The sequence below is a fragment of the Thunnus maccoyii genome, chromosome 16, assembly GCF_910596095.1.
Source record: "Thunnus maccoyii chromosome 16, fThuMac1.1, whole genome shotgun sequence".
Taxonomy (NCBI): Eukaryota; Metazoa; Chordata; class Actinopteri; order Scombriformes; family Scombridae; genus Thunnus; species Thunnus maccoyii.
The window spans coordinates 3,724,959-3,743,608 of NC_056548.1; the positions used below are offsets into that span (position 1 = coordinate 3,724,959).

An 18,650-nucleotide genomic window follows, 5' to 3' on the forward strand; every position below is an offset into this window, starting at 1 on the left:
TAAATGCTCTCACCTCAACACTTAAACACACAGAGGTCTCCACACCCTCAGATCTTTTTCATTTTCAAACTTGTAGTTTTCACCCCCAACTGATGCTGACTCAAATGACATCAGTGGAGGCAATTCATCAGATTTCACATAGCATAAGCAGTAGTACTCCACAACACCTGGAAACACACTTTGATGTGTAAAATCGGTGGCGTTCCCCTTTAAGGGAACAATAGGCCAATCAAAACTTTGTAGGCGGGATTAAGAATGGAGGCATAGCTAGGTTGCTACTTCGCTACATCTCTAAAAAAATAGCAAGAGAAAAACTAAAATCAAAGAACATATTAACCACAAAAATTCTGATTTCATGTGGATGAAATGACTTACAGAAATACAGATTATGCAATTAGCGTATTGAGGGAAGCAATAAAAATACAGAAAGCTGAAAAATACAGAAGCTAAATTAAGACAGGCCAACGACAGGGTTGATGTTTTCATTTTTAGATTGGCACATTCACTATCTGTATCTTCAGTATCTGTGAAGGATTTTAGGCCTCGGGCTAAATGTTTTAGACCGTTTATCAAGTTGAATGACAAGCGCTGGAGCGAGAACATACAGGGTGGCACCAACCATATGTGCTGACTCATGACGAAAGTTTGCAGCTTTAAAAAAAAAAAAAAAGTATCAGAAGACAGACGCCGGCTAATGATGACAAAGTAAAAGATGCAAAGCGACAAAAGCAGCAGAAACTGGTGGAGCCACAGTGCCAGTGCAGAGGGGTGGGGGGTGGGGGGCGGGGGGGTGTTAGGGTAGATTTGGATGCAGGGTTCAGTTTTCTGAAAGGGAGCCACGCTGCACTCACAGTTGACGTGCTCACTCGTAATGAGAGCTGATTTGGGACTTAATCACGCATTAAGCCTTATTGTTGCACCTCCGGCCAACTGATGACACAGTGGACAGTCTATCGCGCTGTCTCAACCCAACCGCCCTGGGGCTCGACCTCACAGCGTGCAAATGGCATGACGTAAGGTCCGACTCGCCCCGTGTCATGTCTGTGTGTGTGTGTGTGCGTGTGTGTGTGTGTGAATTGGACAGACTAACAGAGACAGGAGTGAAAGGTCAGAAAGTCAGTTTGTACAACCAATCGGTTTCCAGATCTGGTTTACATTGCAGTATTTAGAAGAAAGTCAGATTCAGATACACACAAAATTACAGATTTTTTCCCCCCATTAATATCCTTATAAATACTTCTGTTTATTTTCTGTAATTTACATTATTTAAATGTTTTGTATTTCAAATATAAAGGGTATACATACATATACTTTATAAAAAACCCAATGTAATTCATTAAACAATGTAATTTTATATAATTTTAATATGTTTTAAAATTATTTACTCTAAATTCAAACAAAAATAATTAATGTCTGTATGTGCATATACATTTGTCAATTAAATGTGTATATTTTTATACTCTAAATATACTATCATTATCATTATTAGTACTTGTATGTATTTTAATGTATTTATTATCTTTCATTTGTAATTGTTTAGTATAGTTTTATGCTTTAAATACAGTGGTATATAAAGTATGCATGTAGAATATATAAATTTAAGCTGTGAAAGTATCACATTTTTCATTTCAATCATTATTTGTCTGTATGTGCGTGTAGATTTGTAGAGTAGAGTTGTATATTTTTATATTCTGAATACAGAATTAATCATACACGTGTAATTTCAATTATTGTATTTATCAGTAGTTGCCAGTATTTTTCATATTTTTATTATTTTTGTATCTTTTTGCATTCTTAATATACTGGTGTATAAACATGTATTTTATAAAATCTCAGCTGTAAAAATATTTGAAAACATTTATTTAAAAGTGTGCCTGTTGAATATTATTTAAGTCTGCATTTCGGTGTAAATCTGTAAATGTTAATATTCTGATTATACTACGATAATGTTGATTATTAACATTAATACTTCTTTAATTTATATTAATTATGTATAATTTTATATTATAAATATACTGGTACATACATATACTGGTTATTTCATTTGTTTAAAATACTTCCATTTAAATAACAATAATAATGATAATTGAGGATTTACTCAAAATACTTTTCATATTAATGTCTGTATTTGTGTTTTTTACATTTTATTGTGTTATAGATACACATATTTTGTAAAATCATAGATGTAATTTCTGTTTTAAATAACTTTATTTAAATAATAGTCTTTATTTGAAAGACATGCTGTAAATATTGTTGTCTGTACGTGCGAATGCAGAAACCACACTTACAACCATCAACCGCAGTTGAACTTTTCCTTTCACCTTAAGGCTGTTTTTGTTGCATTATAAAACATACCGGCCCAAATTAACAGTGTGCAGCACGCACAATTATGTAAGCATATCAAGATATCGCGTTTGACGGTAACACGATAAGATCCACTTTCCCTTTCCTGTGAAAGCGTCTCCTTGGCTTTCATTATGTGTGTGCAGCAAAACTCCCAACATGAAAGAGAATCAGTCCATTTGTTGTGATGAATGGGTGGATGATATTGGGAGTTGCAGCATTCTTCTCTGAGTTGAGGCTTGTCTATAAAATGTGTAGCCTTGGGTGGTGTGCATGTAAGCCAGGCAGGCTGCATTAAACTCAGATTTCAAAAGCAATGAAATAACTCAAAGTATTGTACTGTCTTCTAACTGAACACTCCTTCTTCTTCTTCCTCTGCTTTCTTTTCAGCTGCTTCCGTTAACGGTCACCACAGCGGATCATCCGTTTCCATCTCTTCCTGTCCTCTGCATCTTCCCCTGTCGTGCAAACCACCTGCATGTCTTCACTCAACATATCTATAAACTTCCTCTTTGGCCTTCCTGTCTCCTCTTGCCCGGCAGTTCCATCTTCAGCATCCTTCTCCCAATATAACCATCCAACCTGAGCTGTCCCTCTAATATCCTCATTCCTAATCCTGTCCATACTTGTCAATCCCGACGGAAATCTTAGCATCTTCAGCTTTGCCACTTCCAGCTCCATCTCCTCTCTTTCTATCAGCGCCACCGCCTTTAAACCATACAACATAGCTGGTCTCACTTCCCTCTTGTAAAGCTTCCCTTTCACTCTTGCTGGTACCCTTCTGTCGCAGATCACTCCTGACACTCTTCTACCCCCACTCCACCCTGAATGCACCCTCTTCTGCACTCCCCGTTACTTTGAACAGTTGACCCCAAGTATTTAAACTCATCCACCTTCGCCACCTCTACTCTTTGCATCCTCACCATTCTGCTGTCCTCCTTCCCAGTCATGCAAATATATTCCGTCTTGCTCCTACGGACTTTCATTCCTCTTCTCTCCAGTGCAGACCTCCACCTCTCCAGGCTCTCCTCAACCTGCTTCCTGCTCTCACTAAAGATCACAGTGTCATCTGCAAACATCATAGTTCACATTTTCTTAAGTGCTTTGACAAATGTTGCGAGCCTGCTGTTTCAATGTTTTGATGAAATGCACTTGATTGTTATCAAGGTAATATCCTGCAAAATGGTTCCTGTTGGCCATAATTTTGATTAAGTATGTATACTTCCCTTTTTCTATTGTCCCTTTGGAAGCATGTGGTGATGCACTAAATTAACTTAATTACCTCCTTACTTGAGTTTTCCATTTTATGTTACAGTGATTTATACTTCCACGTAAATATATTTCAGAGGTAAATGTTCTCATTACTCATGCTATATTTATTTGACAGCTATAGTTAATAGGTACTTTCCAGATTTGGATTTTTTATGCAAAATGTATGATCAGTTTTAAAAAAATATCATTCATTGCTATAGATTAATTAGTCCAAACAATATGTAAAGTCAACCATGAAAGTTGGTTGTTCTGACAACTAATATGGTTTTATGGTTTCTGGTTTTATTCCTGAGCTTTTAATTGTGTAACAGGATCTTCATCAGCGAATGGAGTTTGCTCGGTTGTCATGGAGATGGATCTGTTGACATGCAAGCTCAGTCGCTGTTATAATCTCATCCATAGCACTTTTAGGACTCCTCGTCCATGTTGGCTTAGTTAAATGCAACAGAAAAGTTGTTCTTGTGTCTGTGTAAGGTTAATTGTTCAGTTATCTCTTGGTAAATATTAAAGATATGCAAAATATCTCTCTTTTATCTTTCTATAAAACATTAAAATCATTCTGATGACATTCATTTAACTGATCAAATGGGATTTTGGGAGACCAGACAACCATCCTCGTTATATAAAACATTTCTTCACTGTTAGTTTGTGGATCTTAGCCACAGCATAGTTTAGAGGCGTGCTTTTGGATCTCAGTTGGCAGAAACTGTTTACATTTCCAACAAATGTGGTTGAGGTCTAATTTGTTACATTTCTTTCTTATCTTCCTCAACATAGAGGGGGTAGGTGTGGATGGTGGCCAACAGTCAGCAAAGCTCCATATTTCTCTAACAGCTCCATATTTGCTTACCAACACCCATCTCTGAGCGATCCTATCCAATCTGAAGGATTTGATTTAAACCACTCTCATAACTTTACACGCCCACATATTCTGTTTCATTTGGAAAAGCACCACATTACTGAAGCTTGAGATGCTCTAACTTCCATTTTATTGTGACTAAGCAAGCAAAATCTATCTGCAGATAAAGACCATGTGATATGATTAGGAAAAGTTAGTAAGTGGACCATGAATTGAAACTGTCCACATATTCTGCTTCATTTATAAAATACATAAAAGACAAAGTAACATTCTGCATAATGAGTTTTTTATATTTAATACTTTGACAACTTGTAATCATGTGTTTTCACATACTGAAGTAGCATTACCACTTGTGATCAGCAGAAACAAGTAGTGAACACAACATTAACATATCGTCAGCTTTTTAAGTTGATATGTTAACAGTTGCTTATTTCCACATCCAGCAGTTACGGAGCAACATTATCATTCATTTGGAGTCGTGTTTCTGTCCACCTGGTGAATGTAAGTCCAATATTCACTCTTTTATCTCTGTTTTTGCTCTCTACCAACTCCTGAGGGAAATATCTGGCTCTTTAGCTGCTAAATGCTCCACTACGTTCACCAGCTAGTCTACAGCTAACTTGTGTCTGTTTGCTGTTTGGTGCTGAGCAGGTAATGTACAGTGGCTTTTTAGAGCTTTTTCTCTGAAAACAGCTGCCTGCTGCAGCCAAAAACGATGCTATGAGACAACTGAGAGTGAACCAAAACAGTAAAGTTGCAGCCGGACAGATAAACAATGAGCTGAAACTTGCTATAAAGCTCCGTAAAGCTGAGAGGAGCTGCAGAGTCACTGATAATTCTCTGAAAGTTCATCACTAGGGGCCACGACCAACACATTACACACTGTCAGCTCATGCATTGTTATTATCAAAGTATTGATTATAGCCTCTTTAAGGTTATGAATAGTTCTTGCGGTGAAGCAGATGTTGCCATAGGGAACGAAACTCCCCCCTGCACGTACTGTATGGATGAAATTATCAGTAAAAGGGCGTGGGCTCAAAGTATGTGTTGGCCTATTCTCTGTTGTATGAATATATACCCACAGGACATAGGCATCAACGTCAGCTATTCTGATGAGGGGCCCAACCCACTTCTTACCCTCCTAAATCATTGATTCCCTCTCTGCACACACACACACAAAAAAACTCCTTCTCTCTCTGGAAGTGCTCATTGTTTTGAGTCCTCCTCCACACTTTGATGTGAAGGGGTCAAGCGGAGGCTCCCTCCTCGTCCCCGGGGAGAGGCGAAGAGCAGAATATTCAGTGTTGGGAACATCTGGGAGAGCGCGCTAAGCAGGGCTTACTTGGCAGGCGGTTGGTATTGGCACCGACAACCTTCCTACCGGGGGCCTTTCATCTCCGTTTGAACATGTGGACTCGGCCCTAACCCTGGGAGGAGTCGGAGGGCTCGCTGCCAGCAGAGGCCAAGGCGTGGTCGCTCTGAGGAGGAATCCGGCTCTCCTGCTGTCCTCAGGAGCTCCACCGAGCATTCCTCCTTCCCTCCCTTTCTCCCTACCCATGTACAAGCTTCCCTCACCTCTTCCTAACATACTGTCAAAGCCTCTGCCTTCAAAAGCATCCAGATAGTAGGTTTCAGAAGACTGATTGTGATGTTTAATTGCCAGCATAGAAGCTCATAGTGTAGAAATCATCTTCCAACTCTTAAGCTGCGCCAAAACCTTAACTGCTAAGATTTTTTTAAGGTTACATTGAGGCAGAGTTGACACTTTGGATGAAGAATTAATGGATGTGATATGAATAATATGGAACCTTGCAGGTATCGGGTGTAAATAGTATGATAATGTACGCAAATAAGTAATAAACTATTTGTGCCCTTAAAACCCTTTTCCCCGAGGGGAATGGAAGTGATAACATTTGTGAGTTACACTAAACTATAACCAGCTATAACTGACTGTACGAGCTACAACAACCTGTAACTTCAGCTCCAACTGTCACAAAACCCTGAAGCTAACACAGGGGAGCAAATTCATCAATTTATGGTATGAAATCTACAAATTCAAGGTTCAAAAGTACTAATTAATGTGCATGAGTTATCAAAGGTTTTATTCCAGTGCTAGGCGTCATTGAATAGGGAATACTTCTGTCTTGGGACAGTGGGTGTGTTTCGGTGATAATGATGCAGGGCCATTATGAAAACACAATGACACAGACTGTAATTATTGCACATATAGCACTTTTGTGCAGAGGCTAACAATGTGTTCATGTGCTGTAAATCATATTAGAATGTATAAAAAAAGCTCTTGGTAAACAAATATTTTTCCATCCACCAGTTTTCATTTGTGCATAAAATCCATATGGAACCATAAAAAAAAAACAAATAAATGTTGCAGAAACAGTTTTAATGCCAGGCGGAGGATGTAAAAGTTGACATAATGAAGAGAAGATACAAAACAGGCAAAAACACATATTTCAAATGCACCTCCCTGTTGTGGTAACTGCTTCTGCTTCTGCTAATGTTGACAAAACATTCACGTCTTTCTGCAGCTCACCATTCAGTGCAATGACGAATATAATAAGCGTTGTTGTACCTGCAACATCGTCAGTTCAGGTTTCCAGATCCGCCACCAAAAAAACAAACAAACAAACCAAAAGTGGATCAAAAGTATCATTCATCCGCTAAAATAACAGAAATGCATCTGCGGTGGGAGGCATATCATAATAATAAAGTAAAATGATATATTAGAGTCACTGATGTTTGATCTGTTATGAAATATTATCATCTTCATCTTGACTTTATTCATAGAAACCAGCACTAATTCATATTTTATTTTGCCAAAATCTCAGAAATGTGCTTAAAACTTGTGCAGCTTTTTGATGCAAATGTAAGTAAAGGCAGGAAGAAAGTGTTTTTTTGAACAGGGAACCAAAGACGTCCTGTAACACCACCAGCCTGTGTGTGTGTGTGTGTGTGTTTATTATTAGGTGATGCGGTCTGAGCAGCTTTTGGACGTGAGCTGGATACTGTCACAGAGACTCACAGGGACGCGGCGCAGCACAAGTGTTTGTGGCCGTATTTCATCATCACTTGAATGTGCGAGACTAAAGCACGCCGCTGGTGAAAACAGGTGTGTGTAGACTGAAGTCTGAGTGTATGTGTGTGTGTGTGTGTGTGTGTGGAGACAGAGTGTGTGTGTGTGAAGCAGGAGGAGGCTGGGGAAAGTCATTGAGCCTCTCCGGCTTCATTATATCTGGGTCATTGTGTTTAAAAGCTGAGCGGCGCCAGAGCAGCAGGTCAGGGAATACCTCGGATTGTACCGTGATACCCCGGCCAGGCTGGCACTGCTGGGATACCTGACTAACATTCCCAAAACCTCAACCACTTGAGCCATTTCAACATGAATTTTGAGGTCCAATTATGATTATAGGTTATAATGTTCACACTGCTGCTGAAAATGCCCCAGTCTAAGAATGGTGGAGCAAGAGTTTTTGGGGGGAGTTTTTCCTTATTCGATTCTGGGGTCAAAGTATTGAGAATGCTATATGCTGTACAGATTGTAAAGACCCCTCAGGCAAATTTGTGATGTGTGATATTGAGCTATATAAATAAAAACTGACTTGACTTGACTTGACTTGACTAGAAAGCTGCAAGGACCATTAATTTTCAGATACTCACAGCAAAAAAAATACCTTTATTCAACCAGAATACACAGCCGTGACCAGGAAATTATAAATATTGAGATCATCAAGTGTTTGGATGTTTCATATTTTATTCATGCAGTTAACTGTTTGATTATATTTTCTGTATTTTTTCCCCAAAATGAAGGATTTAACTGCTGTTGCAAAGCTTTCTCAGTACTGTTAGGTGCAAGATTCTGGTGGGGAAATAGGAAAATAGTCAAGTCATTTGTTTGTTGTTGCCCTGAAGGTAGTCAAACAGAATAGTCCTGCCAGGATATGGCTTTATCTTTCCATGCTTCATTTGTCAACCAACTGTCGTATCAGTGTGTCCCAAATATTGTCCCTGTAGTTTGCGAATCTGGCTTTGTGTGTGACCTTAGTGTAAAAAGGAACCCTTACCCTGCTCATTTTAACTCCGTCCCTTTAGAGCAATGATTGTCAAAGAAGAGTCAGCATTCAGTGCATTGGGTGCATTCTACAGCAAAACTGGTGAAAAGGTGAATTTCACTTTCATTTGACAAGAAATCATGTGTAGATTTCACTGTAAGTGCGACTCCTTCATACATACCCTGCAATCAGTTCAAAAAGTCAAAATGTATGTTTTCGTACAAAGTCTTGTCCATCTGAGGTTTTATGTTGTTCGGGGGTCCATGACAAGAAAATATTTGCCTTGGAGAGCAGTAAACTTTTTCAATTTACCTGTTTTATTTCAACAGTGTCTCAAGTTCAAGTTGAAGAATGTAAATATTAAAGTGCACAAGCTATTTTGGAGGAATTTGCTGGACAAGGCTAAAAAAAGAACTACAGGTGCAAGTCTTCTGTCTTTTTTTAAAATACTAACTTTGCTGGAGTTTTTGCTGACATGGGGTTGGGAACAAGTACAGCATAAATACATTTTTCTGTAAAGATTTTTTATTATGCTTAAAAGTATTTAAATATGAGATGATTTGAACCAGAAACCTCGTAGTGACAAGCTCACTTTCCAGTAAGAGCTTCTGTTCTTTTTGCCTTGTTTTGGGAGAGAAGTCAATGTAAAATTACAATAAATAAAATAGTTACCTCTTCTTTGTTGATCTTAAACCAGGGTTATGTGGAGTGCAACCACTATGCTTGTATCTGTCCATCCGTTCATCCATTATGGCGTCTTTGCTCCAGTGAGCTAGCTGACTCACCTGAAACGAGGTGGATCTAGCATCACTGCATGCTTGGTGATCGTGGTATGACAGCCGCTCATCTTGCCAGTAGATTATCTGCCACAATGAGTTGTCCCTTTGGATGCAGAAAATGTGAGACTTTCGGTTAAACATCAAGCGAAGCCTTCATCGCGTTGCTGTGGAGACCGCTTTGTGTTGATCGTTTAAATGATCCAAGACGATCCAAGCATCAAATGGAGCGCGAAAACCATGATGTTCAGTTAGTGTTGTCCAAGCATGGCAACTTGTTAGGCTTGTTGCTGTTTAGAATTTCTTTGGAACTAAATCCACATATTCTCAGAGAAGGATGATCCCAGACGGCTGCTTTTAACAATTACAGTACAAGACAAAAGGTTTGGACACAATAATGTAAATGTCCATTAAAACATATTTAAATATGTAACAGCTTCACTAAATTACTGTTCATTATATGGCTGTTTTCCAGGTGTTGTGGTTTGGTGGACCGGCATGGTTGTCATTGGAAATGTGATAAACAAGAATGAAAATAGTCAGCTGATATTTTGCAGAAAAAGGCAGGAAGGCTGATTGGAATATGTCACTCAAAACATTAAAAGGTTGTATCAAGTAGCTACTCCTCCTCCGTAGCCAAGTGTGCTGGATGAAAAACTGTCGCCTGCAAATATGGCAACCATTTAACAACAAGAAAATTACCACTCAATACATCTAAATAATTTTCATAAAAATTAATCCATAGAAGTTATTCTGCTTTTTCCAAATCTCAGGTCCGTCCTTTAGGTATTCCTTGTTGAAATATCGCTTCCTAGAATCTTCTCTTCTCTTTTGGACTTCTAGCAGACCTTGTGGTTCAGTGTTAAATTGCATACTGAAGGATGTCTAGTTCCAAAGATGGAAGCCTGTCGCAGCAATGAATTGGAGGACTTGGTTTTACTATTATGTTTCATAAAGCAACACTTTTTGTGAAAAAGCCTGCCTTGAAATGAGTCTAACAAAGTGAACCAGGATTAGACTGTTTCATGACATTGAAACAAAGACCAGAGAACTGATCACATCAAGAAGAAAACGTAAAGACAAAACTGTGACGTTTGCAGCACATACTAAATATATGATATGGAGAATAAAATATTACAGAAAAGCAAAGCACAACATATGTTCTGGAAACATGTTGAGTAGCAGTGAGTTCTGACAAAGGTAGAGATTAACTCGGTGTCACTGAACTCCTGTCGGCTTGAAAGTTGAGCTTGAAAATTCATTCTTGACTGTGGAAACAACATTTAATAAAATAAGCTCATCACAAGGTCCATTTAGTAGCTGTTCTGGAGCTTGTGATCATAGCTATCATGGCCAGTTATGATGGAATTGTAGCTGTTGCCCCAACATGGACAAGAAGTCCTCAAAGTGCTTAGAGAATAAATGGAAATTGGAACATCTACGCTTCCATGGCAACTGAGCAAACTCAGTTCACGTGATCCAATCGAAAGCTCCAGAACAGCTACTAAATGGACCATGTAGTGAGATTATTAACTGCTGTTTCTAAAGTAAACAATGAACATTTACCACCATTGCTGAAATGACTTGCGCCTATTTGATGCAGGCCTCTTTCATTGTGCTACTCAGATCTAAAGCTCCACACACTCTCTGGCACTGGAACAATGTTGATGCCTAACATGCAGCATGGAAACATGAATGTGTGTGTTATGGATCAATAGCCTTCACCATAGCCAGCTCCTGTTGGAATCTGGTATTAGCTTACATGCTACATTGTCGGACGACACATGATCCTAATGCCGCTACTCATTCCTCCTCCTTCTACAACACAATCATCTCTCGCTCTCCTTTATTGTTCTTCCCTCCAAGTAGGTCGACAGCTATCGTGCGCTGTCCATGCATGTGACCCGAGTGCCGCGCCATCCAGGATTCCAGACACGTTTTCCATTCTTCCCAAAACAACTGCCGGGTTAATGAACACACAGCACAGCACATAACGTCCCGCCAAGTATTATGGATATCCAGCACAGCTGCTGGAAGGCTTTCATGCAGAGCGGGATAATGTTAATCATTTCCCACTATGTCATTAAGGGGCAGATAGAGGCACGCGAAGGACTCACCTCATTGGCCTGGCGCTAAATGAAGCGGGAGGCTGAGAGTTGGCGGATTGGCTACATGAAGAGTGTATCTATAAGATGTTAAAGACACAGTTTGCAAATTGTCAACTATCTGTCTTACAAAATACGAACAACATGTATGAATAACATAATGAAACAATGTGTATGATTTCAGAAATGTCTAAAATGTAAAAGAAATGCTACAAGAAAAACTGTAATGTTCAATCCTTTGCAATAACAGATTGTTTAATCATAGCTTAGCAACCGTAACTTGGCATGTCAGGATTCATACTCAGTATCTGAAGAGTTTGGAGGGTCATGTCTTCTTTTAATCACCTTTAAAAACAAAAAAAAAACAAGAGCAATTAAGTGTATTAATGTATTAAATAGTGTTTGTTTGCTCTAACATAGTAACATTGGCATAGCTGGCCAAGAGAGCGTTAACGTATCACTGGCTAAGTATAATATTTTGTGGGGTTACGGTTAGAAAAGACCCACCTCATAACTGGCACATTCACTGTGTAGAAGGCAAATTCCACAAATTGCAAATTGCTTTTATGTGCAAATCTACTTGGCAATAAACCTGGTTCTGATTCTGCTAACATTAGATACTACAATATCAGAGTTTAGGCTAACATCTAATATAACACACCTGTCCATCCAGTTTATTACTTACAGTACTTAACATAACATTAGCATTACTGCCAAGGCCAAGAGTTAGCACATCAGAGTTAGCTAGCTATATTATTTTGTGGTTTTACAGTTTACGCTAAAAAGCCCCGTTCAGGACTGACACATCCACTGTGTGGGTGGTGTAATATTGGTACAGGATGCTACTAGGCTAACAGAGCTTAGGCTAAAGCAGTGACTATCCTGCTCATTCATCAGTCGTCATTCTCAAATCCTTTCCTCTGGAAAATAGTTACAATAAAACATAAATCAAACCTCTGTGTTATGTTTGAAAGAAATAATACTCTGATTTTACAGTTTTGCTTATAGCACTCCTAGAAAACTAGGGCTAGCTAGCTCAATACAAGAATATGCTGCTCCTTTATTTCTGTCTTTGAATCATCAATTGCTGAGTTTTGACTTGGACACAAGCTTATTTTACATCATACTGTACTGACTTAGCATTGTATCATAAAACAAAGATATATGACACTTTTTTGGACTGAAGTTTTTATCCAAATCAGCTTGAGACATTAAAATTTCAGCTAGAGTTTTCAATCTACCCATATAGTGCTAATTAGCTAGCTAGCTACAGCTGATTAAATCTGTGAGTGATAGTTGTCATTTCAACTGACAAATCTGACAGTTGCCAGTTAAAAATAAGAAGCTGCTTTTGGCTACCTTTGTCTAATATTATGAACTCATTGTTAGTGGTAAATCTGCCACTGTTCTCATTTTAAACTGATATTTGCAACGCTAGAATAGAAAGTTTGCCAGGCGTAGCAACAGTAACTAAGGGGAATATAATTGACCGTTCGCTAAGGCTAAAGTACAAATTAACCTTCATCTCTTCAAATATCTTAAAATATCAAAAAAGACAGAACATACAAACTTTGGTATAAAATACTTTAATAAATAATAGGATTGTTCTAAGAACAAACAAAAAAATTCCACTAACAAACCAAGACTTTTACCAAATTTTGTACAAAATAATTACAATGTTCTGCACATTCAGCCCGTCCTCTGGGGCTAACACAATGTAAAATTTACTGACAGAATATGAATTAGAGTTTTCCATGATTTGCATCAGCATTATTAACAAAAACATAAAATATTGAAAACATAATGTTCATCCACAAATAGTGACAATATTTGACTCTTTTTTTTTTTCTCACTACCGCTGTGGAGGTAATGCTAAATGTTTATCTCTTCCTGTGTGTTCTTAGTGCAGAAACAGACTCTTTACAAACACTGGACAACAACCACAACAGTCAACAACATGAACAACAATACAACTTGTTCCCTTCATTAGACCAGAATAGATACACGAGGAGGAGAGGCAGGGCTAAAAACAGGGAAAATAATTTAGGATACACACTCATCCACCGTGAGATTCCCAATCAAACCACACACTCTTTGATTTGTCTGTGATGGTGATTCAGTGTCTTGCTAAAGGGCACCTCAGCAGGGTGGATGATGAAAGGGTTTTCATACTCACTAAACACCCCGCTGCCCTGTGTGGAATCTCTGCTGTCACCAGATTGTAAAATGGTGAATTTATAACTTTGAAGTACGAGCGTGGCTGAAGAGAGACCGGCAGCAGTGCTTTGTTTGGACCCTGTGACCCGTAAATGTGTACTGAAAATAGCGATCAGATGCATCAGTACTGGTTTACGACGCGACTCTCCATTTGGAGTCCCTAATTTAGAGCAAGTAATGGTAAATTAAAAGTTTTTTTAACCATAACCCTAACCCTAACCCCTAACCCTAGCCCTAACCCTAAGCCTTACCCTAAACCTCATCCCTAACCCTAACCCTATCCTTGAGTGTGTTTTTTAGTATAATGTACACTCAAAGACATACAAAAATTCCCAAAATGGAATAAATAAAATTTAGTGGCCAAAGCATGTACATTATGTAACTTTTCTCCTAGAAATTGCACAATACCTCACCTTTGCTTCTGATATAACAGACCTCTAATTTCACGACAGATTTCTAATTTTCACTTGTCTGATGTGACACAAAAATTATGTGTTATAAATCTCAATATTTAGCTCACTGTTAAGTAACTGTTTTAAATGTAAGGACTATTAAATACGTCAATGAGGGAGTGATTTTTGGACACAGCTTAAGCAATTTTCCACGATACTACTGAGCAAAATCGAAATTTTTCATCTGAAGGAGGTCAGCTGACGGCTACCAGGTCGCTCAGTGTTACTCTGCAGGATCAGTGATGCATCAGTCGGCTCTATGAGCTGACTCTAAGTCAACGATGGGCTCCTGTCTCAGAGCCAATTTCTTTCTTTCTTTTATTTTTTTTGTAAATTAATACAAGACAGAATAACAGGATGATCTTTTCGCCACACTGCTCGGCCCCGCGCACTCCATGCACTGACTGAATGTTGTGTTGATGCGTGTGATGACAGACAGAGATCGTACCACCAGGTTAAAAGCAGGCATGGGGGGGTTGGGTGGGGGGGCGGGGGGGGCTGACGGTCTACAGTTCTGAGGGACTGTAGCTGCCCTATCTTGTCTTTGATTTACACATTTCATTTAGTATTTTTAACACTGGCCTGACACTGTTTTGGATAGTTCAATATAAATAAAACGTGTGTTTTGATGTTTTTTTTTACATTATTTAAGGTTTTTATACCAAACATAATGTAAAATGATGGTATTCTGGAAATGATAAGGTTTAGCATAATTACATTGAATAATTTAAAGAGATATATGTGCACACATACCAATCATAGGTCAAAACATTGCTAAAATTTGGCTGAATTATAAAAGCCAGAAATGGTATTTAAATGAAGAGCCGTTTGGGAGCTGAAAGAGACTCTTATCTGCTGAGCTGAGCCAAATGACCTGGCTCGCTAAAAAGAGCCAGAATTCCCATCACTATGCAGGATGACAGCAGGGTGTTTTAATATTTACATACATACATACACCAGCATGAAATGTGGAAAAAAAGCTCTAAGACCTACAGTATTTCTCCAAGAATTGCCGTTGGACTGAGCGAAAAAACATGATTTAGAGCCTGGGTTACTTGAAAAAAAAAACAAAAACACTGAAATCAATGATGTTTCGATTTGTTTTTTGGAAGGGTGCCACACATGATTTAGGACTTGTGGGTGTAGAAGGGGCTCTTGAAACAATATTTGCACACTCAGATACTGGAGCTAGCAATTGAAATTAATAAAGTTGGGTAGCCCGTGTGACTTGTGAGTGTAGAGGAGCTTTTTAAAAAATAATTTAAACTCAGATACTTCAACTCACTATAAAGAATTAAACTGTTTAAATGAGTTTCTTTGGGGATCAGAAGAATCTCTTGACATTTCAAATTTCACTCTGGGAAGTCTTCATTAAATTGCACAGAATATTTTTTCGCTGGGAGGGAGGTTTGTATAATTAGCGCAGCCTGCATTGATTACTGAATGAAACCGTAGCTGCTCAGATCCTAACAACCTCTCACAATGATTGGCAGGCGTAACAAAACAGCTCTCCAAACTCTGTATTTGTGTTCTTAAACAGCTGTAACAAATAATCATTAACACATCAAGACAGACGATCATGAACTGTTTTTCGTGTGAAACCAACACTCATGATTCAGTGGGACCCTGGACACAGTCCGAAACTCTGTATAAAACCTGTCATAGTGTCAATAGACACTAATAAACGGAATGACATCATAAAAAATAAAAAAAAAACAACAACCACAAAACAATCTTATTCTTTAGAATAACTATGATACAAAGCATCACTTAAGTTACTAAATTCAAATATACACAGCCATTTTTTCATATTTACATATGTACATTGCAAAGAAAATAACCTTTACTGTTGTATGAAGAGTTGTTACTAGGACATCTTTCCCTTTATATGTATTTAAATTCTGCATAAACTCTACAGGAGGAGAGAAGAGGAGAAAAAAAAAAAATAAAGAGCTGAAGGCACTTTTCTACCAAAGCAAATACTGAAAAATCATCACATAGACTCGCAGGAAGCAGTGACACAATTATTTTGAAAGGATATACTGTACGTGAGAACCTTTAAGCTTTAACACAATATGGAAAAGATGCTTATGAATGTAAACAAAAAAAATGCTCATACAGTAAAAGGTATCATACAGTGGATTCTCTGTGCCAACTTTCAAAGGACATAAATGTATATAAAACCTCTTTTTTTTTTTTAGTATTTTACATTAAAAAAAAAAAAAAAACAGGATATCCAGACAGTGTAGAAAAGGCCCGCAGGGTTTGGGCTAAGGCAAACAGGAACCGAATGCACCAAACAGTAGAAACGAAAGCTGCCAGCCAATGACGTTCAGTTAGATCTCAAAGGTCAAAAAGAAAGGTGAGTGTTAGTTCTGACGAGGCAGTTTGTAAACAGGAAAAAAAAAAAAAAAAATCAGGAGCACTGAAAAGAAAAGTCCTCTTGATTCCAACAATGTGACGATTAAAATGAAAAAATCCAGCGATGCAGAAGCTGTGATGTTTATTTTCCGTGTCTTTTTTTTTTTTTGTGTGTTTGTTTTTGTTTTTCTGTATTTTTTTTGGTTGTTTTTTTGGTAAAATAAGCCTCCGTGCTGCAGACGAAGAAGTTAAATAAGGTGTGACAAACAAAAATAGAAAATTAAAGCATCTGTAATCTTCACTTTTGGTGCTTTTAAAAGTTGAAATGTCTGAGACATTGAAGACATCGCAGTTTTTTCTTTGATTCAGGCAGGTCCCTCCTCCTCTCATGGGTTCATACATAATGGTCTTTAATGTCCTCGCTGAGCTTGGCGGCGTTCAGGTTTTTACACCGGTTGTCTTTGGGGCTGTACGCTGTCCGGTGCGGCGCCTTGGCCGGACCGCTGCGCGCCGTGCAGATGACCCCTCCCTTACCCATCATCCCCCTGTCCTGCGCCCCCACTATGGAGCATTTTTGAGTTGGACACTTCTCCCCCATGCCCAGCGCCCTCTCCTCATCATCCTCCTGCTCCACCTCCTGCTCCCCTTCCTCCTCGCCCTCGGCCCCGTCGCACATCCTGTCGGACGGGCCCATCAGTTTCTTGCATTCGTACTGAATGTATTTGTCTCGGTTGTCTTTGGGGGCGTTGCTCCGCAGCGGCTCCAGCTGGTTGTTGACCGTCGTGTCCTCGGATCTGGTGGCTCTCTCGCGCTCTTTCTTCCTCTTGCGGGTCCACCAGACGCAAACGACGATGCAGAAGATCCAGAGGACGCTGAAGACGACGCACAGCACGGGGACCAGGTAACCTGAGAGAGGAAGAGAGAGGAGAACATGCTCTTAGGTTGAACACGCCTCTTTAACACATTCCAAAAACACATTCACATCCAGAGACACTCCTTTATTTTTTTGTCTATAGGTCAGAGGTACTTGAGGCCTTTTTCCCAGAGAAAGTACTCAACTTTCTCTGGAATTATTATTACTGCAGCTACAATGAACACTGTAGACATGATCCTGAATAAAATGATAGTATAATATAGTGGCTGTTACTAAGAAAAGTGCACTTAGTGTTAAGTTACTCTTTATGTTAACAGAGTATCTGCTTATTCGCTGTCTTTTCAAGAGTTGACCACTTTCATCTCCTAGCTTAGCTTCGCACAAAGACTGTTAGCAGCAGGATACATTTTATTTTGTTGTATTTTGTCAGATAACAAGCTAGTTACAAACACATTCAGATTTATCAAAGATATGACTTCATGCATCACTGAGTCCGGCTGTTGTTGGCTTGTCGATAACTCCAAAGCATAAGCTAACTGCTCGGCTAGGCTAGCAGTTTTCCCTTTTCTTCTGGTCTTTGAGTTTAGCTACGCTAACACATCAGAGCTAACTGTACTAAATATGATAAATGCATTAAAGTGATGATCTTGTCATCTGTAAAATCTTGCTATAAATGCTTTCTGATAAAGAGGAACTGAACTTTTAGTCGCCTATCTTGTTAGCCAATTCTCCACGTTGTTGTTGACCATGTGACTCACCATCAGACTGCGGCTCCACTCCGGTCTCCACTTTGACCTCCACTACAGCCAGCATGATGGTGCTGTTCTGCCGTTTGGATAACGCACCGATGATGCCGTTGGCCGCCTTCTGAATCTGTCCGCGGTTGCTGTCCTTCGACCGCCCGTCCTGCTCGAAGGACTGCAGAGATGGAGAGAGAAAGACAGAAGGGTTATGGAAGAAATTTGACAACAATCAGTCTGCTTTGTCATATTTAAAAAGACAAGATTTGTGATTTTGCAATATTTTGCCCGTTATATAACTGACAACCATTTTTCAAGCTTTATTTCATTCTTTCCCGGCAGACATTCCTTGTAGTTCCTTTCATTTATGGCATGAAAGTGCATCGACTTGTGTAGACTTTAAAGCCGGTTGATTTATTGAGTTATAATTCATCACAGGAAACTTTTCATTGGCTCTATTTTTGGTTAAAGTTACATAATCACTGTCTGGTACTGCGTGCTGCCAGAGATGACCACAGATGACCATCTTGAAAACCGTCCTCTCTGAAGCTACAACACTAAAGATTCTGATGCAGAAAAGACTTGAT

General features: G+C 38.9%; 1 protein-coding gene and 1 long non-coding RNA gene across 3 annotated transcripts in view; one reads left to right on the forward strand and one right to left on the reverse strand.

Annotated features, from left to right (window-relative positions):
- Positions 1-18,650, forward strand: part of LOC121914044 — a 42,657-nt gene that overhangs the window by 14,732 nt on the left and 9,275 nt on the right. The window contains exon 2 of the long non-coding RNA XR_006100445.1: positions 7,456-7,598. This is a non-coding gene — a long non-coding RNA (uncharacterized LOC121914044). The remainder of the gene's footprint in view (positions 1-7,455; positions 7,599-18,650) is intronic.
- Positions 12,990-18,650, reverse strand: part of LOC121914042 (protein jagged-2-like) — a 67,431-nt gene continuing 61,770 nt past the window's right edge. For both annotated transcript variants that reach the window (XM_042436998.1, XM_042436999.1), the window contains 2 exons: positions 18,082-18,241; positions 12,990-17,355 (listed from right to left, as the gene is read on the reverse strand). In XM_042436998.1, the coding sequence (XP_042292932.1) occupies positions 16,844-17,355; positions 18,082-18,241 (672 nt within the window). In that variant the 3' untranslated portion in view covers positions 12,990-16,843. The remainder of the gene's footprint in view (positions 17,356-18,081; positions 18,242-18,650) is intronic.